Here is a 27,076-nt window from a genome sequence, read left to right as displayed (position 1 = left end):
CTCATAATCAGAGAGATGCAAATCCAAACAACTCTGAGGTATCACCTCACACCTAGCAGATTGGCTAACATGACCGCTATGGAAAGTAATGAATGCTGGAGGGGATGTGGCAAAGTAGGGACATTAATTCATTGCTGGTGGAGTTGTGAATTGATCCAACCATTCTGGAGGGCAATTTGGAACTATGCCCAAAGGGTGATAAAAGACTGTCTGCCCTTTGATCCAGCCATAGCACTGCTGGGTTTGTACCCCAACGAGATAATAAGGAAAAAGACTTGTACAAAAATATTCATAGCTGCACTCTTTGTGGTGGCCAGAAATTGGAAAACGAGGGGATGCCCATCAATGGGGGAATGGCTGAACAAATTGTGGTATATATTGGTGATGGAATACTATTGTGCTCAAAGGGATAATAAAGTGGAGGAATTCCATGGAGACTGGAACAACCTCCAGGAAGTGATGCAGAGCGAGAGGAGCAGAGCCAGGAAAACATTGTACACAGAGACTGATACACTGTGGTACAATCGAAGGTGATGGATTCCTCTACTAGGGACAATGCAATGTCTCTGAACAATCTGCAGGGATCTAAAAAATACTATCCACAAGCAGAGGATAAACTGTGGGAGTAAAAACATGGAGGAAAAGCAACTGCTTGACTAGAGGGGTTGAGGGGATATGACTGAGGAGAGACTCTAAATGAACACTATAATGCAAATTCCAACAACAGGGAAATGGGTTCGAGTGAAGAACACATGTGATAACCAGTGGAATCATGCGTCGGCTATGGGAGAGGGAAAGGTGGGGGGGGGGGGGGGACGGGGAGGAAAAGAAAATGATCTTTGTTTCCAGTGAATAATGTTTGGAAATGACCAAATAAAATAATGTTTAAAATTAAAAAAAAAAAGCCAGCTGCACATGCCACCACTGGTCCTGATCCCAAGCGTTCTGCATGACCTGAATCCCCAGGACAGGCAGCTCTCAGCTTGTCCTCCTCAATCAGATGTGCCAGTGAATTAAATGGAGTGAAAAGGTGACTACAAAACCCTCAGACAACCCCAAGGTGGATGGTCACCCTTTATCAACTTCACAACGGATGCTGGAGTCCCGTGTGACTTGGCTCCATAGCCACTGGTTGGATAATAGTGAGAAAGGCAGATCCAAAGCAATCAAATCCTTAGAGTTAATAGTCCAGAGCAACTAAGAAAAGGGTCACTTCCTTATCCAGGGTAAGGGTAGAAGGGTGCGAGGAGAAAAAGCTGACTGACATTCCTGGGCAGGCCACTATGAAAGCAAGAGGATTAACTATTCCCACCACTGAGGCAAAACTCCAGTCACTCCATGCTCTATAACCTGCTAAGTCCTACTCAAAGATTTCCTTATGCCATGGAGGTGGCGCTGGGCTAGGCCAATGGAGCCCAAGATTGTGAGTTTCTCTAAAGCCAGAAATGTCTCCAGCATATGGAAAGAGATGAGATTGGGAAGAGAGGAAAGTATGGCCAGAACAGGAGTGGTGACCTGGCTTGGACACTGAGCTTGGAGTCAGGAAGGTGAGTTCGAATGCTGCTTCAGACCCCTTTTAGCTTTGTGAACCAGGGCAGATTTAGTTGAGAGCACTTATTAGCCACCTTCTCTGTCTGGCTCACTCCACAAAAGCCAGGCTGTTTTATCTGGTGTAATGGTCCTAGAGTATCCGGATGAGTTAGGATGTTTCTTTATAACTCTTGGCTGGAGCCCACACCAGCTGTGTTCTGTCCTCTATGAAGAGTCAGGCAAGACTGCAAAATGACTGAAACTGAACTTGAACCAGACATGAGTGACATCATCCATGAGAGATAGACCTGGAATCAGAAGGTCTGGTTCTGAGACGTGCTAGATGTGTAACTTTGGGGAAGTCACTTGACCTATTGAAGACTTAGTTTTCTGATCTGTAAAGTGGGGATACTGATTTATGCACCAAACTGCCTCCCAGAATCGTTGTCAGGAAGGTGTCTTGTATGCCAGAAAGCACCCCAAAAGTGTGAGTTATTTTTCCTCTGATTGATAGAAAGTCCTCACTTAATAGATAAGAAAGATAAATGTTCCATCTTGGTTGGAGAAGTTAGAATGGGGCATGTGATCAGGGAAGCCTGCAGTCTGTTTTTCTGGTGAGCATGAAGAGTATTTAGACACAAAATGACTTTATTCCCATGAAGTTTATTGACATGATGGAGAGGAGGGGGAGGAAGAACATTCAAGGCTTTAAAACAGGACCCCAAAGCATAGGCAACAAGGTATTAGCTTCAAATAATGGTCTCGATGATTCAAATGTAGGTCATACTTTTTGTAGAAAAGACTTGCATTCTGGACAAAAGTCATCCTGCCACTCGGGATGCTCCTGGACTTTATCTGTTCTCTCTTGTCTGAAACGTGCTCAGAGATAGAAAATCTCCCTGAGCAGGAAATCAAACCCTGCCATCAAACAGCAGAATAATGTCATCCAATCAACATGGTTTTCGGAGCCACCATTCCTGTGGCTTCTCCTTCCATAGTGGCAGATAATCAAAAGTTGACACTAATTGGCTTGCAATTGGGCCCCTTGTTTAGCACCAGGAAAGAAGGGAAAGAAGAAAGGGGAGAACAGACTTCTTTCAGCAGCCTGATAGAGAATGGGCAATGGTAGAATGCCAAGGGATGGGAAAGGAATCATAAGAGGGACCAAGTAGGAAGGGAAGCAAACATTGAACAAAGAACACCATAAGAGGATCCTCCTCCTGCCTCCCTAGTTCCACTGAGAAGGGAGGATGGAGAAAGGAGATCTGCTTGAGATTCAGTATGCCAAAGGACGAATCGGAGGCCAGCATCAGGGAAATCACATCTCAACAAGCCAGAAGATACCAGAAATCTGAGCCAGGATTTTAGAACTTTACTCGGGTATAAGAGCCTTCCTGGTTGCCCTGCCCTGAGCTGTAGCCCTGAGTCTTCCTAGACCCAGATTCCTGGGCTCCATATCCAGAGCTGGTGCCTGCAGATCCAAAAGTAGCACGAGTAGAGCCAGATCTGGTGCCAGAGCTATAGTCAACTCCAGAGCTGGATCTGCTGCTTCCATCTCCAGAACTCTTGCCCCCAAGACCAAGGCTTGTTGATGATGCCCCACTGGATGAGATGCTGCTGGTTACCACAGCTATAGGGAGACAGAAAAGAAGATCAAGACTCTGAGGAACTCCATGGCTAGCCTCACTGCTCTCTGCCTCTCTCTACCCCCCCCCATAAAGCTACCCAGGCTCATGACCAAATCCCTGCTTCTCATCTGAGGCTCTATGACCTCTCAAAATTAATTAATTAAATAATTAGAAAAACAAATATGAAGTGAGCAAAAAAAAAAGACACCTGTCATTCTTCTCTCCCAACTATCTCCTGTCTTGCCTGTGCCCTGGGCATCTTGTCCAAAGGGCAGACACTACATGTCCTCTTCCCCTGGATATTGCCCAGTACCATATGTTTGTATACAAGGGAGTCCCCATCCCAGACAAGGAAAAGAGTTAGGAGCTCAACAGAATTCTTCCCCCAAACCCCCACCCCATCCCCAAATGACTTACAGTAGCTCACAGAACTGGAGACCTCTCCAGAGATCCTGGGAGAAAGAGAAAGAAGAAGCACAACTATCAATCGCCCTTCCAAGGGAGGCTTGGAAAAGAATTCCAGGTTTCAGTAATCCCTGCTCTATCTGAGAATTGCACCATGGTTCTAAGCCAGGGTGATGAGTTCCATGGGCAGTCACTCTCAGCCTCGTCTCCTGGTTGTTGCTTCCCAGATAGTTTCTCCTGAGCCCCCACCATCACCCTGTTCTTCATGGCCACTTTGTCTCCCCCAGTGAGTGACTGGCCCCAGGGCACCAACATTAGGCAGCATACAAGTTTAACAGGGAAACTCATTGAGCAGCACGGAATCACTTCTTTCCTGGCTAGGAGCTAAGGACTTCATCAGCAAGAATAATTAGGTAAAATTGAAAGCTACCAGACTGTTAATGGCACCCACTATTAGTCATTAGAGATACTCCTCCTCCCACTCAGTTGAATTTGCCTTAATTACTTTTAGATCATGTTGCACATAACAAATTAGAAAAGAAGGGCACCGCTTCAGCTCCTTGTCCCATTGCCTTCCAAACTGTTTCTGCCAAAGGGCCCAAACTACTCTTTGCAGCTCTACATCAGCCTGACCACTATTCCACTTCTGTCCTTGAGATCTGCCCCCCCCCTTTTCTTTGTCCTTTCTTAATGCCAAGATACCAAAAGTTAAGCTCCAAGGAGAACCCAACTAAGACCAAAGGGGCAATGGCATGATTCTCACTCTCTTCTTCCACAGAAAGGAAATCCTAACACAAAATTGAGGGGGTTATTTGCTAAGGGAGAAAAGGCAGGAGATCTCTGTATTCAGAAATTCCCAACCAGAAGTCGTGATTATATTGGACATGGGCCCTAAACTAACTCAGCATTTTAGGATCAATAATTGTCGATGAGTCATAAAGTGTTGGTAAGTCTTATACTCACAAGAGGCTAATGTTGGCTCTATACTAGAATTAGAAAGAGAAGAAAACTAGATCCAAAGTCAGGAGGACCTGAGTTCAAGTCTGGATTCAGACATGTCCCAAGTGTTTGACCCTGAGCAAGTCACTTAACCCTGTTTCCTTTATCTGCAAAATGACTTGGAGGAGGGAATGGAAAACCACTCTAGTGTCTTTGCCAAGAAAACTCTAAACGGGGTCAGGAAGAGTCAGGCATGACTACTCAGCCAAACAACAAGAATAATGTGAGCGGACTAAAATAGCAAGGAGTCACATTGGTTGTGAGTTCCCCATCTGGATAGCCTTTTGTCAGAGAGGTTGTGGCAGAATGCTGGCCAAGGTTGGGATCAAACTAGGTAACATCTGAGGTCCTTCTTGGCTCTGAAACTCTCAGGTCTCATGGCCTGGTTCCACTCAAGAGGAGGAGCAGTCAGGATGGTCCCCATCTCCCTGCACTCACCTGCTCTCTTCTCCCTCCAGCAGCTTCCTGTAGGTAGCAATCTCCACATCCAGAGCCAACTTGACGGTCAACAGCTCCTGGTAGTCCCGAAGCAATCGGGTGAGATCTTCCCTGGCCTGGTGCAGGGCATCCTCCAGATGGACCAGTTTGTCCTGGGCATCTTTGACCGTTTTCTCACCCTTCTGTTCAGCCTCCAGGATGGACTCCTGCACAGCAGCACTCTGCAGAGGGTAGAATGAAGTGAGTCAATGAAGCCCATGTTGCATTGGCTACTTATCTAGAGAAGCTCTTCAGTGAACTAGGATCATGGGATTGAGAGCTGCTAAGAGTCTTGTCTATCTATTCCAGCCCCCTCCTTTGACAGATGAGGAAAATGAGCCCCCAACACATTAAGTGACTGACCCAATGTCAAAATGGCGGTCAGTAGCATAGCTGAGATTTGAACCCAGCCCTTTGGAGGTAAATAGGTGACACAGTGGATAGAGCATTGGACCAGTAGTTCAACTCCTACCTCCAGTGCTCTCTGTGCCACCTTGAGCAAGTTATTTAACCTTTCTCAGTCTCAGCTACCTGATCTGTAAAATGAGGATAATTAGAGCACCTATCTCCCAGGGTTGTTGGGAGAACTGAATAACAAAACATTTGTAAAGCCCTTAGTGTCTGATACATAGCAGCTATTTGATCAATATTTGTTTCCTTCCTTCCTCTTCCTTCCTTCCTTTTTTCCCTCCTTTTTTCTTTCTTCCTTCTTCCAGATTGAAAATTCTATTGGCCTCTTACTCCTTCTCTATTTCTTTTTCTTTTTAACACCACACTACCTTCTCATGGTAACTAATTCTTGTAACTTATTCATAGCTCCTTGGCTTGGCCCATATCCCCAATTTCCCAAAGGCCAAGACCAAGGGCTTCCTTATTCTGGAGCTCTCTCAGAACCCCATCCCCCTGCCCTCAGCCCTTCTCCCTCCCTTCATGGCCAGCACTAGTAGAGTTTTGTACGCGGGGACAGAAAGTTCATTCATTGACTTGGAAGCCCCAGATGGGCACAGAGACTTTGCCCACAGAGTCCCACCACAGCCCCTACCTGTTTCTTGACCCGGTCGATTTCTGCCCTTAGTCTCTGAATGACTCGGTTCAGCTCGCTGATCTCGGCCTTGAGAACCTTGACATCATCATCGTGTTTCCCTGCAGTAACCTGAAGCTCTTGGTACTAGAATTAGGGAGGAAGACCAGAGTCAAGAACAAAGTAGAGGGAGATTGTCTAGATGATGGCAGCCCTTCCCAGGTGGCCAGTCCATCTCCACAAGGTCTTCTTGAGCAGTGGCCAAGCCTCCCAGATACTCATCTGCCCTAAAGCAGAGCCTGAAGCTGGCCAGGTCAGAATCACTGACCACAGAGAGGTAATACAGCCAATGGAAAATGGAGAGTCTTCTTGTGGCCTTTGAGGCTGATAGAACCATCCATGTGTCCCTGAGAGTTCTCCTGGTGGCCTGCCTTCCAAATGAAATAACCTCCCCAAAGTAGACCAGGCCAAGCCCAAGGATGCTGGGGTCCACTGGACAAATTTCCCAGGAGTTCTGACGCGATATCCTTCTCCCTCTCACACGCCTTCCCAGAAATGGGTTTTTTCAAATGCTGGTTCCTCTGCAGACCAGATTGTGCCCGGGTTCCCTCACTCACCTTGGCCTGGTACAGGGAGTCAGCTTCCGACTTTGCATTCTGGATAATGTCATCATACTGACTTCTGATCTCCTCCAGGATGCCATCCAGGTTCAGGGTGCGATTGTTATCCATGGAAAGGATCACGTTGGTGTCACTGACAGTTTTCTGCACTTGGGCCAATTCCTGTAAGACCGACTTTGGATTGGTCTTTGGGGACTCCTGAGGGGGCTCCTTCTCTGACTCTTTTTACTCCTGAGGTTCCCAGAACCACCTCTTCCTCCCAGCTCCACTCACAAATTTAGAGACCACCCCAGAGATGCTTCTCTCCCTTGTCTCTGCTTCCCAAGGGTCCCCGGGTCTCCTGGATTGAGGGAAGCAGACCCTAAACTTACCGTCTCATACAAGACTGTGAGGAAATCTATTTCTTGCTGCACGCTGTTGGTTCTGGTGCTGAGATCAACTTTACCCACGTAGGCAGAATCCACATCCTGAAATAAAGCAGAGGGCAAGTGCAGAAAGATCAGGCTAGGGAGGATTAGCCCAAATGTCTCTGGATATGCTTTAAGTGCATGTATGCCTGTTGATCTGAGAATTCACCCCCAAGAGAAACAGCCAGAGTAGGAAGAATTGGCTCAGGATCCCAGAAGGCCTGAGTTCAAATCCCAGTTCTGCTATTATGTTATGTGACAAGTTATGTGACTTTGGACAAGTCCTCCCAGGATTCTTCATGTGTAAAATGAGAGAGAGACAGAGAGAGAGAGAGAGAGAGAGAGAGAGAGAGAGAGAGAGAGAGAGAGAGAGAGAGAGAGAGACAGAGAGACAGAGAGACAGAGAGACAGAGAGAAACAGAGAAACAGAGAGAGAAACAGAGAGAGAGAGACAGAGAGAGACAGAGAGAGAGACAGAGAAAGAGAGAGAGAGACAGAGAGAGAGACAGAGAGAGAGAGAGAGAGAGAGAAACAGAGAGAGAGAGACAGAGAGAGACAGAGAGAGACAGAGAGAGAGACAGAGAAAGAGAGAGAGAGACAGAGAGAGAGAGAGAGAGACAGAGACAGAGACAGAGACTAGATGATCTCTGAAATCCCTTCCAGCGCTGGCACTGATTCTTTGAGAATTCAAAAGCCATCCAGATTCTGCCATTCTTTGACTTAACTTCTTTCTTTTCCCTGATCCATGCTGAGAGGGGGTGATCGTACCTCTCAGATTGCTGCTGAGCTGTTCTCTGTCTCAGCTTACTGTTAGCCTCAAACATAATCAGTCCCCTTCCTGATAGGGAGAGGTAATTAATAAGAAATCAAAGCACTAAACCACTGTTCAGTTCTTCAGTCATTTCAGTTGTGTTTGACTCTTCATGACCCCATATGGGTTCTTGGCAAAGATACTGGGGTGGTTTGCCATTTCCTTCTCAATTCCATTTTACAGATGAGGAAACAGAGGCAAGCAGGGTCAAATGCCTCGCCCGTGGTCACAAAGTCAGTAAGTGACTGATGCTCTGACACTCTAACCACTATGCCACCAAGCTGCCTTCTCAACAAAAAGGCACTAAACCACATGTTGGTTTAAAGGGTCTTCCCAACCCCCAACCCCTGTAAGTTGTACTGTCAATAGTTATCAAGAATGTCAGCAAATGAGGAAAGAGTAATTGATAATAGCTGACATTAAGGGATACTTGCCTCAAAACATTATGTCAAGAAGTTGGATTTGCAGGATTTACTGCCAAGAATTTTCAGTGCAGAAACCCAAGAATTAATTAATACCTAATTATCATTAACATGATTACTGTAGGCTTAACTGAGCTTCACGTCACATAGACCTGAGAGTTAAACTGGGGACTATAATTATTCACAACTGGAGAAACTGAGACCCAGTAAGTGAGGAACTATAGCTGGCCAAGATCTCGGAAATGGTGCCTGCTTCCTTGGCTCCTGGAAGAAGAGTCAGCTCTACTCACCTTCTTGAGCACCACAAAGTCATTCTCAGCATTTGTACGGGCGTTGATTTCGGTTTCATACCTGGTAAAATTGAGGAGATGGATAAGTGACCACCACCTACCCTGATGATCAGTTCTGTAAGGCTACTTTCACCCGAAATGTCCCAATTACTAAATTCCCCTGCGCTTAAATGATCTTGGTCTCTACAGCAGACCTGGGGCTGAGGAACTTGAAGGTGAAAGATAGACAGACAGATGATAGATAGATAGATAGATAGATAGATAGATAGATAGATAGATAGATAGATAGATAGATGAATAGAGCTAGAGATAAAGAGATGATATAGGTAATATAATTCATTTCCTTTGAATTCTTATGAATTAAAAAGCATTATTCTGAAAAGGGACAAAGGCTTCTCCCAATATCCAAGAGGATCCAAAACACAAAAAAAGTTATAAACTCCTGATCTAGAAGCATCTCCAAGGCCATCTAGTCCAACTCCTTCCCTTCATAGATAAAGTGACCTGCAAGTGCAAGCAAGTGACCTGCCCAACTTCAGAGAGGCATGATTTGATCCCTGTCCTCTGACACCAGAGGCAGGACTCTTTCTACTGTACCATCCTGCCTGCCCTAGTGAAATGTGATAAAACCCTTATAGTCACTGTAGAAAAATGATTTTTCTTCACTACATCAGGGAACAAGAACAGCTGTTTGATGATGGCATGGTCTTCCTTTACAGGACCCTGGCACAGGTGAATATTTGGGGAAGACAAAGGTGTTAAAACCTTCTACCCTACATATAAGTTGGGTAAATAAGATAGCATTCCGCCCCCGTGAGCCCTACTTACTTCTTCTTGAAGTCTTCCACTGAGTCCTGAGTGGTCTTCAGTTCCAACTCCTGTTGGTTCTTCTGGGACTTGAGACTGTCCACCTGTCCCCGCAAGAGGCTGATGTAGGTTTCAAAAACTGGGTCCAGATTGGTCGTTCGGGTGCTGACATTCAGCTGCTGAAGTAGGTCCCACTTGGTCTGCAGCACTTGGTTCTGCTGCTCCAGGAACCTCACCTGAAATCAGGGAAACAAATCCATCCTGGAGGCAACAAGGACCACCTCAGAGCAGGGGGCACTGGTACCTCTAGAAGGTCTATATTTTTCTTTCTTCCTTCCTTCCTTCCTTCCTTCCTTCCTTCCTTCCTTCCTTCCTTCCTTCCTTCCTTCCTTCCTTCCTTCCTTCCTTCCTTCCTTCCTTTCCTTTTTTCTTTCCTTCCTTCTTTCTTTCTTTCCTTCGTTCCTTCCTTCCTTCCTTCCTTCCTTCCTTCCTTTCTTTCTTTCTTTCTTTCTTTCTTTCTTTCTTTCTTTCTTTCTTTCTTTCTTTCTTTCTTTCTTTCTTTCTTTCTTTCTTTCTTCCTTCCTTCCTTCCTTCCTTCCTTCCTGCCTTCCTGCCTTCCTTCCTGCCTTCCTTCCTGCCTTTCTTTCTTTCTTTCTTTCTTTCTTTCTTTCTTTCTTTCTTTCTTTCTTCTCTCTCTCTCTCTCTCTCTTCTTTCTTTCTTTCTTTCTTTCTTTCTTTCTTTCTTTCTTTCTTTCTTTCTTTCTTTCTTTCTTTCTTTCTTTCTTTCTTTCTTTCTTTCTTTCTTCCAAAGATCTACCCACAATAAACATTCAACAAAAGTTGCCCATCCCTCCACTGATTTTCGCCACCCTTAAACTTCCCTAAGGCAAAATTTTCTCTTCAGGCTGTTATATGACATTCCTTTGGTGCAAGAAGAAAAAAAATTAATCATCTCATAATCAAAGGGAGCCTTCCTGAAATTGCACAACTCACTGGTCCCTCCCTATTCAAGGGGGCCCTTTAGCAATATACTCAAACAGAAATATACTCCCACTGTTTCAGGGAGGATTTCCCAATTGACCCTACCCTATTAATTTTTCTAATATTTTATCTCAGGGTGAAAGGGACCTAGGTTTCTTGAAGTCTGGATGACAACTTGTAGAAGATATGAACTCCAAGGTCCCTTCCAGTGCTGAGAGTATGATTCAATAATTCCATTCGAAGGGCACATAAACTCTGGTCCAACCATACCAGCAGGCTAGAAAGGTTCTGAGGACAGGTTGTCTGTCTGTTGCCTGGGTAGCAGTTGAATTAAGTTCTGCTAATCAACAGAAAACAGATGGCCACCAATGAATAGATTCTTTTTACCTATTTTAATTCAGGAAGAATTCTTTATTAAACTGTTTGAACCTGCATTCATAGAGGAAGTCTTGCTCATATCCTCCTTCTTTTTTCTATCCTTCCTTCTTTCCTGCCTTCTTTTTTCTTTCTTCCTTCCCTCTTTCTTGGCTTCCTTGCTTTCTTTCCTTTTTTGTTTTTGTGTCTGGATCTCTAAGATTAATCCAGCCTAGAAGTTCCCAGTCACTCAAGGCCCAATCTGATTATTGATAAGTGCTGAAGCTTTGTCCTACTACATTTTTCTCTCCCTAAGGCTATATTTGTCGGGAATTCTGTGTGTACATCCAAATAATTTCATCCTTGCTGCAGCTCAGAGGTCAAGAGATCCACCCAACTTCAGAGTTCTCCAGTAGGAGGGATTACAGGCATACATCACTACTGCCCACATTGCCCAAACTAGAACCCAGTCTAAAGATCAGGAGAGGAAGACTGGGAAAAGGCCAGAGAAAAAAGGGCCTTTTATGATAGCTTGGTATAATGCAATGAGCCTTGGCCTTAGAATCAAGAGCTCTTGGTTCATACCTTAATTATGTAACCATAGGCAAATGCTGTATACCTCAAAGTAGAAAGTATGAATAGATAGGATTAAAGATTTTTAGATTCATTTAAAAATAGATTTCCCAATCAAAGAGAAAGCTCCACTTTTCTATCTGAAGTCATGATCTTCTAGAGCCAGTGAAATTGGTCAACCCAGCTAATAAAATTTCAAGCCAACTGACCATGCCACCTACAATGGCCCACCTTCCCCGATTCCCCTCCTTCTCTCTTGGCTGTCAACACTACCTCCTATTCCAATTCCTTGACTCCCATCTGTAAGGACCAGCATGCTGCCAACGTGCTCCTAATGCCTCTTATGGATTTAAATCCACAGGAAGCCCATGGGAGCCAGAGCACATTCCCTGGCTTGATTCTAAGTAAGCCCACTGAGGAGCCTCAAAGATTCTGCTGTGAAAAATATCTTCTTCATCGCTGGGTGACGTCACTCAGAGAGAACTAAAAGGAGATGTTGCTACCCTCAGACTGAATCAAGAGGAAATCAAGGTTCAATACTGAGAAGGACTTGATTTCCGATCAAAGTCAGACCCATCCCCCTTTCCCCAGGACAAGTTATGTTGGAAAGCCGTGACATCTCCTTCGTGTTGGAGAACTGTGTGGACAAAGTGGTCCTCTCTGAAAACCTTCTGACACTTTCCTCTTGAAAGACGGTGAAACAGACTGGATAGATAGCCTCTGAGAGTTCAGAAAATTCCTTCTCTAGGACTCTGAAATAGTTCTCTCCTGGCTCTCTGAATGGTAGATGCTGGGACTTACCTTGTCGATAAAGGTAGCGAATTGGTTGTTGAGGACCTTGAGCTGCTCCCGCTCCTGGGTCTTGACCTGTTGGACCTCAGGGTCTATCTTCACATTCAGAGGCTCCAGCAAGCTCTGGTTGGTGACCACTTCGTGGATCCCACCAGGGCAGGCATTGGGGCCAAAGGGCCCACCGCCCAGACCACCAAAGCCACCTGCTCCAAAACCGCCACCACCAAAACGTCCACTTCCAAAGCCTCCCACTGCGTAGCCTCCATATCCCAGACTTCCTTGGCCTAGGCCTGCACCTGCCACACTGGAAAGGATGCTCTTGTGCCCCCCGAGGTTGATGAGGCTCTGACTGCTGGAGCCAGCCCCTCTGCCCCTAGAACAGCTTCCAAACCTCACAACAGAGGAGCTCCCAGCCACTCTCCGGCCCCTGCCAGGCAAAATGGCAGAACCACTGCTGTAGCTCCCACTTTGGGATCTCCGGATAGACAGCCTGCTCATGATGGCTAAAGGAGAGGGAGTGATGCTGAGATGAAGAGAAGAACAAGAGATGAGACCAGGAGTGCTCGTCTGGTGGGAGAGGGGAAGGCTCCCCTTTATATTCCCTGCTGGCTTTGGCAACTGGCCAAGGTAGTTGGAATACAAATGGGTGGGTTTGGTTCCCCTACAGCAATAAACTAAAAATGACAAGAAAATGAATCGGTGCCATCCATCTAGGGAACAGTGTGTCAAATGAGAAGCGCTTGGTTAGCAAGTTTTACTCAATTATCTATTGACTATCTGCTGGCCCAGCAATAGGAGGGGTGTGAGATGGCTCCCAAAAGCCTTCCGAGAGGTGGTTTTTCAATTGTTAGTATTTCACCACTTTTTCGTTTCCATCAGGGTGGGATCGAAACTGGGAGGTCAGAGACTTTGACCCACTCCAATCAGCTGCCTAGCAGGGGCACTGGATAAAGAAGCTCCCCTCCATGCAGTTTTCTCAGACTGAAAGAAAAGTTGCTTTCCCTGTTGCCCACTTCCCAAAAAAGAAGACTATTTCCCATAGGGACAGACTAGCCGAAAACTCTTGAAGATCAGTCATTCTTTAGACTCTTGAGGAAAGAGAAAAATGGTGGTTCTGTCACATTGAACTCTTCGTGACCCCATGGACCATAGCACCCCAGGCCCTTCTATCCTCTACTATCTCCAAGTCTATCCAAGCTCATGTTCATTGTTTCCATGACACTATCTATCCAGCTCATCCTCTCTGTCTCCTTCTCTTTTTACCTTCAATCTTTCCCAACTTTAGGGTCCTTTCCAATGGGTTTTGTCTTCTCATTATGTGGCTAAATTATTTATGCTTCAGCATCAATATTTAACCAGCCACAGGTAACTCCCTGATCATTAGACTGTGATACCTAGAGTGCAGAGACTGTTATGTCTTTCTTTCCATCCCCAGGGCTTAATACAGTGCCTAGCAGATAGTAGGTGCTTAATAAATACTTGCTGATTGACTGACTGACTGACTGATGGAAAGCCCTCTCAATTTCCAGAAGGTTGGCTTTTCTCTTAACATTTACCTTTGAGAAAATGATCAGAATCCTCTGGGCAAAGCTTCATGACTTCCCAGGGTATGTTGAACCTTCTCTCTAGTGAAAGTAAGTTGTTCTTTTCCCCAGGCACAGTAGCCCCTGATGACATCAGTAGAACTTGTGTCCAGTTACTTGTAGAAAAATGTCCTTGGAACAAACAATTCTCAGCCCAGCCTTGTCTTCTCTCTTCCAGACAAGGTGACAATTTATCTATTCCTCCTAATGAAAGCCTACTAGACAAACTTCCATTTCCTCCCCCTCAATAGCTATGGAATAGCTAAGCCTTTAGTCTCCCAGGTGGATGCCTACATATCTATTTCTATAGGGATTCTACATATCTATTTTTATAGCTCTCCAAATTTCTAGTTCTATTATTCAGATCTAGAGTTGTCCAGGGTTCTAGGTTCCTTGATTTGAGATCTCCAGGTCTCCATTTCTCCAGAGATAGCTGGTGCTACAGCAGACAGAGCACTGACCCTGGAGTCCAGTAATCCTGAGCTCAAATCCAACCTCAGACATTAGTTTTGTGACCCTGGGCAAGTCACTTAACCTCTGTCTGTCTCAGTTTCCTCAACTGCAAAATGGGAATAATATTAGCACTTACCTCCTAGGATTGTTTTAAGTATCAGATGAGATAATAATTGTAAAGAGTTTAGTACAATTCCTGGTATGAAGTAGGTGCTGTATAAATGATTATTCCCTCCTTCTAGGTCTCCAAGTTTCTAATTCTCCAAGACTCCAGACCTCTTGAGCCATTGGATCCACAGACAAATGCCTTTTTTATCTCCAAGGACTTTCCTTACTCTTATGGCTCAACATTTCCACAGACACCTTCATCGGTGAAATTACCCAACCAAATCTCTATATATGTTCTTGTTTCTAATCACTGAGTCCAAAGAACAAAAAAAAATGTAGTTCTGACTTTGGTCCTTTTTTAAAAAGTGTTTTGCAGAACATAATCTTTTTTTAAAATTTAGAATAGTTTTCCATGGTTACATGATTCATGATCCCCTCCCCTGCTCTTCCCCACTCCCAAAGATGACAAGCAGTTCCACTAGGTTATCCGTATATCATTGTTCAAAACCTACTTCCATGTTATTCATATGTACAGTAGAGTGATCTTTTAATATCAAAACCCTAATCATATCCCCATTGAACTACGTAATCGATCATATATTTTTCTTGTGTTTCTACACCCACAGTTCATTCTCTAAATGTGGATAGAGCTCTTTCTCATAAGTCGCTCAAAATTGTCCTGGATCATTGCATTGCTGCTAGTAGAGAAGTTCATTACACTCAATTGTATTACAGTCTATTCATCTCCTGGTTCTGCTCCTTTCGCTCTGCATCAATTCCTAGAGGTCTTCCATTTCACATGGAATTCCTCCAGTTCATCATTCCTTTCAGCACAATAGAATCCCGTCACCATCAGATACCACAATTTGTTCAGCCATTCCCAAATCGATGGACACCCTCTCCTTTTCCAATTTTTGCCACCACAAAGAGTGTGGCTATAAATATTTTGTACAGGTCTTTTTCCTTATTATCTGTTTGGGGTACACACAACTTTGGTCCTTCTAAAGACGAAGGCATAAGTCCAAGTGGAAAAGACTTAGCTGTGAGCTATTAGCCATGAGCCTTTAGGCAACTTACCTCTCTGGGATTCCATTTTCTTCTCTGTAAAACAAGTAGGTTGGATAAGGTGATCTTTCAAATCCTTTCCAATTCTAATGCCCAATGACCCAAAGACAAAAGGTAGGTTTGAGACAGGTGCAATGGGTATTATTTTTTATTAAAGACACTCAAAACAACTAATGTAAAGCTAGTGTTTGAGAAACAATTCTCACTCTAAGTTAGATGATGATAAGATTTCATTATATGATGAAATGTCATCACACTAGAGACATTTATAGAAGTCTTTAAAGAGAGGTATCATGGTTTACTGGAAAGAGTTGATCTTCAAAACTAGAAGATCCAAGTTCAAATTGAACTTCTGACACCTGCTAGTTATATGACACTAGACAAGTGACTTCATCTTTGGTGCTCAGGGATATCTAAGATATCCATTTGTGAAGATGGTGCTGTCCTTCATTGACATGGGAGTTACCTATAACAAAGAAATCACAGGTCTCGTCCCCATCCTTTAAAAACTTACAAATCATCTTACAGGTATTATCTGATGACCCTATGAGGTAAGTACTACAACTATTATTATCTTCATTTTATACATGAAGAAAATGAGGTTCAGAGACTAAACCACTTGTCTATAGTTATCAGAGATGGTGTGTGAGCCCAGATCAGTCAGCCAGTCAATAAAAAAAGAAATCATTAAGTGCTACTACATGTTAGCACTATGCTTATTAGTTTAAGAAGCAGAAAATTGAAATGGAAAAATTCTCTCTTCAAGGTACACAGCACATTTTGGGTCAGCAGAACCAAAGAATAGTCTTGACACATGTTCTAGCCATTGGAATCTAGCTTGTAAATGATTCTATCTGTCTCCATATGCAGGCCTCCATGGGAATCCATTCCAGGATCCTTTAAGAATCATGGTAGTGAATGCTTGTGATCTCTGCTGTGAGAGAAGGCTCAAGATGGGGAATCACTTGTACTCAGAGAGGTCTGAGCTACAACAGGATGAAACTGATTGGGGATGATCCAAATTACATCTGGCACCAATATGGGGAACCACTGAGAGTAGTCGATCAATCAATAAGAATTTATTGAGCATCTGCTATAAAACAAGCGTTGGGAATACAAAAAGAGGGAAAGATAATCCTTTCCCTCAAGGAGCTAATATTGTAATGGGGGGAGAGAGAGAGAGAGAAAGAGAGAGAGAGAGAGAGAGAGAGAGAGAGAGAGAGAGAGAGAGAGAGAGAGAGAGAGAGAGAGAGAGAGAGAAAGAGAGATGGTTTGTACTGTGTGTTTGTGTCTGTATACAGAATAAATAGGAAATACTAACAAAGGGAAGGTACTAGAATAAGAGAGGATAATTAAAAGAGGGTGGAAAAAGCTTCCCGTAGAAGATGAGAAGCCAGGGGAGCCAGGAGATAGAGGTGATAAGGGAGAGCAATCCAAGCATAGGTATCAGCCAAAGAGAATGTACAGTGCCTAGAGATGGACCATCTTCTTCAAGGACTTGCCCAGAGACCAGCATCCCTGGATGTATTGGAGAATGAAGTATAAAAAAAATGCAGCATAGTTAGGGATGGGAAAATGAAGGGCTCTGAATACCAAACAGGATTTTGTATTTGATTATTTATTTGATCCTGGAGCCAATAGGTAGTCATTAGAGTGTATTAAAGAGAGAAATGGAATGCTCAGACCTCAGTTCTAGGAAAATCACCTTGAAGGCTAAATGGAAGATGGATTGGAATGGAGAGAATTTGTGGCAAATAGACCCACCCTACTTGGTTGTCTGTTTTTGTTAATGCTGTTCAGTCATGTCCAACTCTTTATGACCCTATTTGGGGTTTTCTTTGCAAAGATACTGAATGACTTGCCATTTCCTTCTCTAGCTAATTTTATAGATGAGGAACTGAGGCAAACAAGGGTTAAGTGACTTGCCTAGGAACACACAGCTAGTAAGAGTCTAAAGTCAGACAGCTGGTTAGTATAGGAGATGTCCCCACATCAATTTAGGACATTGTAGAGATGTAGGAAATAGATATAGGAAAGGCTAAGTGCCAAAAGTAGCAGCTCAAAAAGTGTATCTGGGTACAACCACCCCAGAGCCCTCTATCCTCTTTGCTTTCAGGTTCATTTCCCAGTTAAGTATCTTCTGGATTAAAAAAGGCTACATAGGGTATTGTTAAGTTATTGCTATTATTAATTATTATTATCACTTATTAATTGTTATCATTAAATTGTTCATCAGTATTTCTAAATGTACTCTCATTAACTCATCCACCTTAGCCTGAATTGGGAAAAATTTCTTCTCCATTCTTGATCAGTCTCTAACTGAACACTTAGAGACTTGAACCTAAATCATAGTTGGCGACCATGTACTTTAAGTACAATAGTTCTTATATTTGCAATGCCAGCTCCAATATGGAATGTTCTGCATGAATTCTGGATGATGGATAATGCTCTCAGGATTTTCCAGTCACCAAAGGAGTGAAGCAGGACTGTGAGGGTGCTCCCTTACTTTTAGAATGATGTTTTCCACAATATTTTCAGATGCCTTCAATGAGGACCAAAATGGTATGAAGATCAGCTACTGCACTAATAGTAGCTTATTTAACTTGAAAAGGCTATCAGCCAAGACTAAAGTGGAGGAAGAATTGGTGCATTACTATTTACAAATGGTCATGTATTCAATGTAGCCTCAGAGACTGAGACACAACAGAGTATAGATCAATTCTCTGATGCTTGTACTAATTTTGACCTAACAATGAACACCAAGTAAACAGAGGTTCATCACCAGCCAGTACCATAACATCCAGACAAAGAACCACTGGTTACAGCAAATGTAGAAATTTTAAATGCTGTGGATATACTTTCCAAGGATGTCCATATGGATGATGAGATTGATGCACTCATAGCCAGAGTTTGCTTAGTGTTTCAGAGGCTCCAAAGGAAAGTGTGGGAGAGAAGAGGTATTAGGCTGCCTACCAAACTGAAGGTCTACCAAACTCCTTATTGCTGTATGCTGCGAAACCTGAACAGTAGACCAACACCACAAGAGTAAATTGAATCGATTCCATTTGGATTGTCTTAGGAAAATTCTGAAGATCATCTAGCAAGAGAAAATATCTTACCCTGAGATCCTTTTTCAGCTGAATTGCCAAGAGTCTGTTTCAGAAAGTGGAATGCCTAGGGGCTGGCCACTTTGTTTGAAAGAGAATTCATACAAAGCAAACACTCACACAGTAATCAAAAGAAGCAAAACTTCTTTCTAAAGAACTTTGGTATCAATTATGAGTCATAGGAAACATTGACCCAAGACCATCTGACATGGCATGCCTGCATTAAAAAAGGAGCTGTGCTCCATGAGCAAAGCAAAATTGTAGTAGCTCAAAAGAAATGTGAGAAATTTAGAGACATCTCCATCTCAACAAATGGTCACATGGGTTATTTGTGCCCAACTTGTGGTAGAGCTTCCCAAGCTCATATTGATCTGATCAGCTACAGTTGAACACATTTTATTTTGTACATTTAAAAAAATGTTAAGTATTTTAATCACATAAAGAAACAATTTTTAACAATTATTTTCTGACATTTTGTGATCCAGATTCTCTTCCTCCCTTTCTCCCCTCTCAAGATGGTAAATAACCTGATATAGGTAATAACAGTGTCATGAAATATAAATTTCCCTATTTATCATGTCATAAAAGAAGACATATCATACATACAAGAAGAAACTCATGAAGGAAATAAAGTGGAAAATAGTATGCTTCAAACTGCATTCAGACTGACAGTTCCTTCTGTGGCTGTAGATAACACTTTTCATCACGAGTGCGAGTGCCTTGGAATTATCTTGGATTCTTGCATTGCTAATAGTTTAGTCCTTCACCATTAATCATCGTACAATGTTTCATTACTGTATACAGTGTTCTCCTCACATCTCTTTGTACTATTTCATATAAATCTTCCATGTTTTTCTAAAATCATCCTGTGCATCATTTCTTATTCTATTACAATCGTACACCACAAATTGTTCAGCCATTCCCCATTTGATGGACTTTCCCTCAGTTTCCAATTCTTTGCCACCACAAAAGAGCTGTTGTACATATTTTTGTGCATATATATATACATATACATATATATATATATATATATATATATATATCTTTTTCCTTTTTCTTTTATCTCTTTGGGACACAGATGCAGTAGCAGTATTCTGGGTCAAAGGATATATACATAGTTTTATGACCCTTTGGGCATGGTTCCAGATTGCTCTCCAGAATGATTGTATCAGTCCACAATTCTGCCAACAGTATATTAGTGTCACAATTGTCCCACATCCCCTCTAATAGTTATCATTTCCATTTTGGATCATATTAACCAACATGATAGGTAAGAGGTAGCATCTCAGAGTTGTTTTAATCTGCATTTCTCTAATCAATTTGATTTGAAGCATTTTTATATGATTATAGATAGTTTCATTTTCTTTCTCTGAGAACTGCCTGTTCATATGCTTTGACTATTTATCAACTGGGAAATGACTTGTATTCTTATAGATGTCAGTGCTCTATATATTTCAGAAATGAGGGCTTTGTCAGAGATATTTACCATAAAAATTTTTTCTCAGTTTTTTATTTTCCTTCTTGTCTATGTTGCATTGGTTTCATTTGTGCAAAAAACCTTTTTCTTATTAAATGTATTTATTTAATTAATTACTTTAGAATATTTTCCCATGGTTACATGATTCATGTTCTTTCCCTCCCTTCCTTCCACCCCACTCCTATAACCAACAAGCAATTCTGCTGGGTTTTACATGTATCATGGATCAAGACCTATTTCCATATTATTGATATTCACACTAGGGTGATCATTTAGAGTCTACATCTCCAATCATATCCCCATCAACCCATGTGATCAAGCAGTTGTTTTTCTTCTCTGTTTCTATTCCCACAATTCTTCCTCTGGATGTGGATAGTGTTCTTTCTCATAAGTCCTTCAAAATTGTCCTGGATCATTGCATTGATGATAGGAGAGAAGTCCATTACATTCGATCGTACCACAGTGCATCAGTCTCTGTGTACATTTTTCTTCTGGTTCTGATCCTTTCACTCTGTATCAATTCCTGGAGGTCATTCCAGTTCACATGGAATTCCTCCACTTTATTATACCTTTGAGCACAATAGTATTCCATCACCAACATATACCACAATTTGTTCAGCCATTCCCCAATTGAAGAGCATCCCCTCATTTTCCAATTTTTTGCCACCACAAAGAGCGCAATTATGAATATTCTTATACATGTCTTTTTCCTTATTATCTCTTTGGGGTACAAACCCAGCAGTGCTATGGCTGGATCAAAGGGCAATCTTTTAAAGCCTTTTGGACATAGATCCAAATTGCCCTCCAGCATGATCAGATCAATTCACAACTCCACCAACAATGCATTAGTGTCACAATTTTGCCATATCCCCTCCACAATTTATTACTTTCCCTTGCTGTCATATTAGCCAATCTTCTAGGTTTGAGGTGGTACCTCAGAGTTGTTTTGATTTGCATTTCTCTAATTATAAGAGATTCAGAACACTTTTTAATGTGCTTATTGATAGTTTTGATTTCTTTATCTGAAAATTGCCTATTTGTATCCCCGGCCCATTTATCAATTAAGGAATTGCTTGAATTTTTTGTACAAAAAAACTTTTTAATTTAATTTAATGTAATGAACATTATCCATTTTTCTTCTCATAATGTTATGTCCAAATAAGAGATAGAAAACATTATGAGAAACATAAATTCTTCCCATTTCCATAGGTCTGACAGGAAAAATATTCTATGTTCCCCTAATTTGTTTATGGTATCACACTTTATTTCTAAATCATGTATCCATTTTGACTTTATCTAAGTATATGTTGTGAGATGTTGGCCTATGCCTAGTTTCTGCCATACTGTTTTCCAGTTTTACCAGCAGTTTTCATCAAATAGTGAGTTCTTCCCCCAAAAGTTTGGATCTTTGGATTTATCTAATACTAGGTTACTTGGTCATTTACTACTGTGTGTTGATTACCTAATCTATTTCATTGATCCACTCCTCTATTTTTGTAGATAGTACCAGATTGTTTTGATGATTGCCATTTTATAATATCGTTTAAGATCTTGTACTGCTAGGCCACCTTCCTTCATATTTTTTTTTTATGCATTCTCCTGATATCCTTGACCACACATTATACATTAACCCCAACCTAATGATAACATCTTTGAGTATGAAGGACAATTAACCAACTTTATTTGACAAGATCAAAAGGTAGCACAATAGATAAAGTGCTTGGTCGGGAGTCAAGAAGACCTGAGTTCAAATCCAGTCTTGGAAACTTACTAGCTATATGACTCTGGGCAAGTCATTTAACCCTGTTTGCCCCAGTTTCCCCATCTCTAAAATGAGCTGGAGAATGAAATGGCAAACCACTCTAATATCTTTGCGAAGAAATCCTCAAATGGGGTCACAAAGAATTGGAAGCAAAACAACTGAATGACTTAGCAAAACAAAATTTGATAGACATTAGAAGGAATGAGACTTCCAGTGCCAGGCTGCAGTCAATTCTTCCATCCTTTTCCACCTCCCACCCCTGGTTGGATGGGGAATGTGGTCAGACTGGAGCCTCCTCAGGCAAAGTCCTAGGGAAGCAGGGAAGGGCTGGACTCTTCTCTTATTACCTTCTGCCAAAACTGTTTCCCAGGCGCCTTTTCTGTTGTTCTTGCTTGCTACACTTGCTAGTCCACACTCAGTGCAACATTCAATTGCAAAGAAGGTCCTGTCCCTCATTGGCAGGGGAGTTCCCCATAACTATGAACTCACAGGTCTAATCCCTGCCCCTTTAAAATGTGCAATCCCTCTTATTGGTATCCTCTCATGTAAGTCTCACCTGAGACTTTAGATGGTAGAAAGAACAGTATGCCCATCCCAAATTCCCTGATAGGTGTAGAAGATACATGGACAGAGGCACAATCCCACTGGTTTTTTCTCTGAACCTCCTTTTGGAATGAGTTTCTTCCCAAGGTCTAAGCACTGCCCCTGACCCATCCAGGAGAACCTCAGGTTTTCCTGTACACAGTTCTCCCATCACACCCACCACCACCCCCCCCCAACCTCTGGACTGGAATCCTCTATCAATCCATTGACACTCTGTCTGGGGGAGGGTGGCCCAAGGGTCTGAGTTCAGATTATAAGCCAGGTCTTCCCTGACTCTAAGACCAATAATATTACCTCTTAAAACATGCAAAACATAACTACAGAGATAGGCTTGAGATGAGATAGAAACAGTGATAGAGACAGAGATCTAGAGATAGTGATTGGAGACAGAGATCTAGATGGTGAAAGAGATAGATGCAACAGATAGTGATGTTTATAAAGAGTGATAGAAATAAGAAAGAGGAAAATGATAGGTAGATAGATAGACAGACAGACAGACAGACAGACAGACAGACAGACAGACAGACAGATAGATAGATAGATAGATAGATAGATAGATAGATAGATGGATGGATGGATAGATAGAAGGATGGATAGATAGATGATAGATGAATGGATATATAGATAGATAGATTTATATACACATACACAGAAGATGAGAGAAGAGTAAGGGACTAAGAAAGCACCTACTGTGTTCCAGGCATTGTGCCAAGTGCCTTTTTTAAAAAAACAAATATTATCTGGTTTGGACCTCACCACAACTATCTTTAAGGTTTTAAAAACATTTTTTACATGTTGGTTCATTTAATCTCCATCATAATCCTATGGAGTGGGCACTAAACGTAATTCAATTAATCCAGTTTTACAGATAAACAAACTGAAGCATAGAAAATTTAAATTAATTGATAACAGTAACTGTAAAATTATTCTTAGAGGTAGGATTTGAAACCAGTTGTCTCCTGATCCTAAGTCCAACAGACTCCCAAAAGGTAGCATCTTTTCCCTTTATCCTGAATCTACTTTGGTTTATATACATTTGCTTGCATATTGTCTTCTCTATTAGAGGGTAAGTTCCTTGATGTCAGAGACTATCTTTTGCCTCTTTTTAATGCTTAGCCTAGTGTCTGATATATATTAAGTACTTAATAAATGTTTATGGTTGATCTACAGAAGCAGCTAGGAGAAGCAGAAGACAGAGTGCCTTACATGGAGTCAGCAAAACCTGAGTTCATATCTAGCCTCTGACAATAATTTTGTTATCTTGGACAAGTCGCATAACCTCTACCTTGTTCAGTGATTTCAGTCACTTCATAACTCACTTTAGAGTTTTCTTGGCAAAGATACTGGAGTGCCTTGCCATTTCCTTCTCCAGCTCATTTTAATAAAAATGAAGAAACTGAGGCAAACACAGTTAACTGACTTGTCCAGGCTTGCCCAGCTGGGAAGTGTCTAAGCTGGATTAAAACTCAGGTCTGCCTTAGTTTCCTCAATTGTAAAATGGAGATGATAATAGGACCTAGAAGGGAGGCAGAGTCAAGATGGATGCATAGAAGCAGCGAAAGTTCAGACCTCTGAAAATCCTTCCTCACCAATTAAAAACCAAATGCTCCTAGGGGACTGAAAACCAAATATAACAACAGGACAGAGCTAAGGAACCCTCCTGCTGGACTCAACTTAAAAGGTACACCCCCCCAAAAAAAGCCTGAAATTGAGAACACTTGGGTTTAATGGGAAGAAAGAAGGAAAGTCCCAGGACCCCCTCCCCCACCTATAGTATTGAGCCTCCAGCAGTGGCTGGAATCTCTGGGCAGGTAAAGGTGCTAATCTGGAGGGAGTACCATGCAGGCAAAGTTATGCCAGGTTCCAGGCTTTGAACATGGGCAGCTGGGAGGCAGCTGGAGAAGAACCTCAAAGAAGGCAACCCAATTGCTGCTGAGACACTCCATATTGCCCCCTCCTTCCCAAGATTTTGGCCTCAGGGCACATCCAGCTCTGCAAGTTCAACTCAGCTGGGATTAATCTTATCAAGCCTTCAGAGGGCAGGGAAGCTCAAGCTCCAACACCCTTCCCCAAAGACTGCTCTGAGAGCCTTCCTAAGCTCCAAGGGTGAAGACTTACAGAAAAGCCCCAAACCACAGATTCAGCACATAATGAGAGGAGCAAAACTACAGGCAACTACTGGGGGGGGGGAGGGGAAGAAGGGGTAAATATGAGCAAAAAACAGAAAAGGAAAAAAGAAATTATAATCAAATACTTCTATCCTGGTAATGAACAAAGAGCAAATGTAACTGAAGAGGATCAAGGAATACCAAGCAAAAACACAGAAACTCCAGTGAATTAGACACAGGTTTTGGAAGAACTCAAAATACAATTCAAAACACAATTAAGAGAGGCTGAAGACAACTGGGAAAAGAACTTAAAAAGCAAGATAAGTCATTTAGAAACAGAGAACAATCTCTTGAAAGCCAAAATTAATCAGCTTGAAAATGAGGCAAGGGAAATGAAAGATGAAGCAAAGAAAATGAAAGATGAGGCAAAGAAAATGAAAGATGAGGCAAAGAAGATGAAAGATGACCTCCAAAGAAAATCAGACCAGAGGGAGAAGGATGACCAAAAAGCCAGGGATGAAATTCAGTCTTTAAAAACCAGAATACAACAATTAGAAGCAAGTGACTACATAAGGCAGTAGGAAACTATAAAACAAAATCAAAAGAATGAAAAAATTGAGGAAAATATGAAGCACTTCATTCACCAAACAAAAGATTTTAAAAATCATTCCAGGAGAGACAACTTAAGAATCATTGGTCTACCAGAAGACCATGACAAAAGAAAAAGCTTGGACATCATCCTACAGGCAATTATCCAAGAAAACTGCCCCAACATTCTAAAACAAGAGAGAAAAGTGGAGATTGAAGAATCTACAGATCACCTCCTGTACTTAATCCCCAAGTGACAACACCCAGGAGTCTTATAGTCAAATTCAAGAACTACCAGACCAAGGAAAAAATATTACAAGTTGCTAGGAAGAAGTCATTCTGATACCATGGAACTAGAGTAAGGATAACACAGGATTTGGCTGCATCCACATTGAAGGACCAAAAGGCATGAAGTATGATATTCTGGAAAGCAAGGGAACTAGGTCTACAACCAAGAATCAACTTCCCAACAAAACTGATTATATTCTTACAGGGTCATTTAATAAAATAGAAGAATTCCAAACATTCATAAAGAAAAGACCAAACCTGAACAGAAAATTTAATGCCCAAACACAGAGCTCAAGATAATCACCAAAAGGTAATTAAGAAGAGGGGAGGGGGGAGGAAGAAAAGCAAAACAAAGCAAAAAACACTTTTTTTAAGGGACCCAATAAGTCAAAATGATATGTATCCCTACAAGAAAAGAGGATATTGGTAACTCTTAAAAATTTTTATTAACACCTGGGTAGCTAGAAAAATTATACTTAGAGGAAACAGTGACAAACTGTATAGGATGAAATACCAAGACATAAATATGTATATAGATATGTGTATGCATAAATATACATATATATTTATAACTAAAGTTTTAAAAAGAGGCTAATATTAAGAGAAATGGGAAAAGAAACAAAATGGGGTAAATTTATATGTCACAAAGAAGCACATGGAGGGAGGGGGAAGAACATCAATACACTGGAAGGGTAAAGAGGTTGGAGATAGGAAATACTCAATTCTTACGTGCATTGAAATTGACTCAAAGAGGGAAGAACAATCAAATATATTCAACAGAGAATTGATTTGTGCCCTATACGGAAGTAGAAGAGTAACAAAAGGACTAATGGGGAGGGAAGCAATACAAGGGAGGGTGAGGGTGGGAGGTAGTTTAAAAAGATGGTAAAGAAAATAAGAAGGGAATAAGAAGGGAGGGGTAGAAAGGGAAGCAAAATAAAGGTAGGAATTAGGGGTATTGATTAAAAACAAAACACTGATATAAAAAGAAATAGTGAAAGAAGAAAAGGCAGGACTAGGAGTGGAAATCAAAATGCTGAGAAATACACAGCTGGTAATCATAACTCTGAATGTGAATGTAATGAACTCACCCATAAAATACAAGTGAATAACAGAGTGGATTAGAAACCAAAACCCTACCATAGGCTATCTACAAGAAACACACATGAGGAAGGTAAACACACATAGGGTAAAAATAAATGGATGGAGCCAAATCTATTAGGCATCAACTGAGAAAAAGAAGGTAGGACTCACAATCATGATATCTGACTACAGAGGTCCATCCAGTGGCCTCTCTAAGGACCCAGGTTTGTCTTCCAAAGTATGATGTCACGGTCAGATAAATGAGATGAGACACACCATGCATTCAACTCATGTATGCAGGCATCATACACAGTGCTCTGCCATAGTACCAAGGGACATTTATTATATAGATTTTCTGGTACACACACATAATCAACTCTATGTATGTGACATTTTACAGCTTGATTGGATATTATCAAATCACCTAAACAGCTCTGGTGATGTTATTATAAGGTTTCTACAACACTTTTGATAGATATGATTAATGTGAATAAAGCCATTTGTAGGTTAGTACACCTTGACCTGCTGAGAGGATCATTGTGCTTTTTGTCAGCTTTCACTATCCATCATAATTGCTTGGGAGATTAACAACAAAACATTCATATCTAGGTGTGAAAACTTTAGGCAGACCAAGTTTGAGGATTTCCTCAATTTACAAGTTCTGTTTTTCCTGTGTTACTTTGACATGCCTAGTGATGCTACTTGGTTCCTGTTCCAACAAATTCATTCAAGTG

The 27,076-nt window shown here is 41.8% G+C and overlaps 1 protein-coding gene across 1 annotated transcript; it reads right to left on the bottom strand.

The window, feature by feature from the left end:
- Positions 1-2,173: 2,173 nt before the first annotated feature.
- On the bottom strand, positions 2,174-12,695 carry LOC130454425 (keratin, type II cytoskeletal 1-like). Its single transcript, XM_056798167.1, has 9 exons — positions 12,127-12,695; positions 9,439-9,653; positions 8,611-8,671; positions 7,052-7,147; positions 6,678-6,842; positions 6,082-6,207; positions 5,001-5,221; positions 3,576-3,610; positions 2,174-3,160 (listed from the first exon to the last, which is right to left on the bottom strand). Exons 1-9 carry the CDS (start codon positions 12,613-12,615, stop codon positions 2,895-2,897), a joined length of 1,674 nt encoding a protein of 557 aa, XP_056654145.1. The 5' UTR covers positions 12,616-12,695; the 3' UTR covers positions 2,174-2,894.
- Positions 12,696-27,076: the final 14,381 nt, after the last annotated feature.

The sequence above is a fragment of the Monodelphis domestica genome, chromosome 5 (assembly GCF_027887165.1).
Source record: "Monodelphis domestica isolate mMonDom1 chromosome 5, mMonDom1.pri, whole genome shotgun sequence".
Classification (NCBI taxonomy): domain Eukaryota; kingdom Metazoa; phylum Chordata; class Mammalia; order Didelphimorphia; family Didelphidae; genus Monodelphis; species Monodelphis domestica.
Note: the sequence above shows the minus strand (reverse complement) of the source record. Positions and strands in the feature narration are given on the sequence as shown.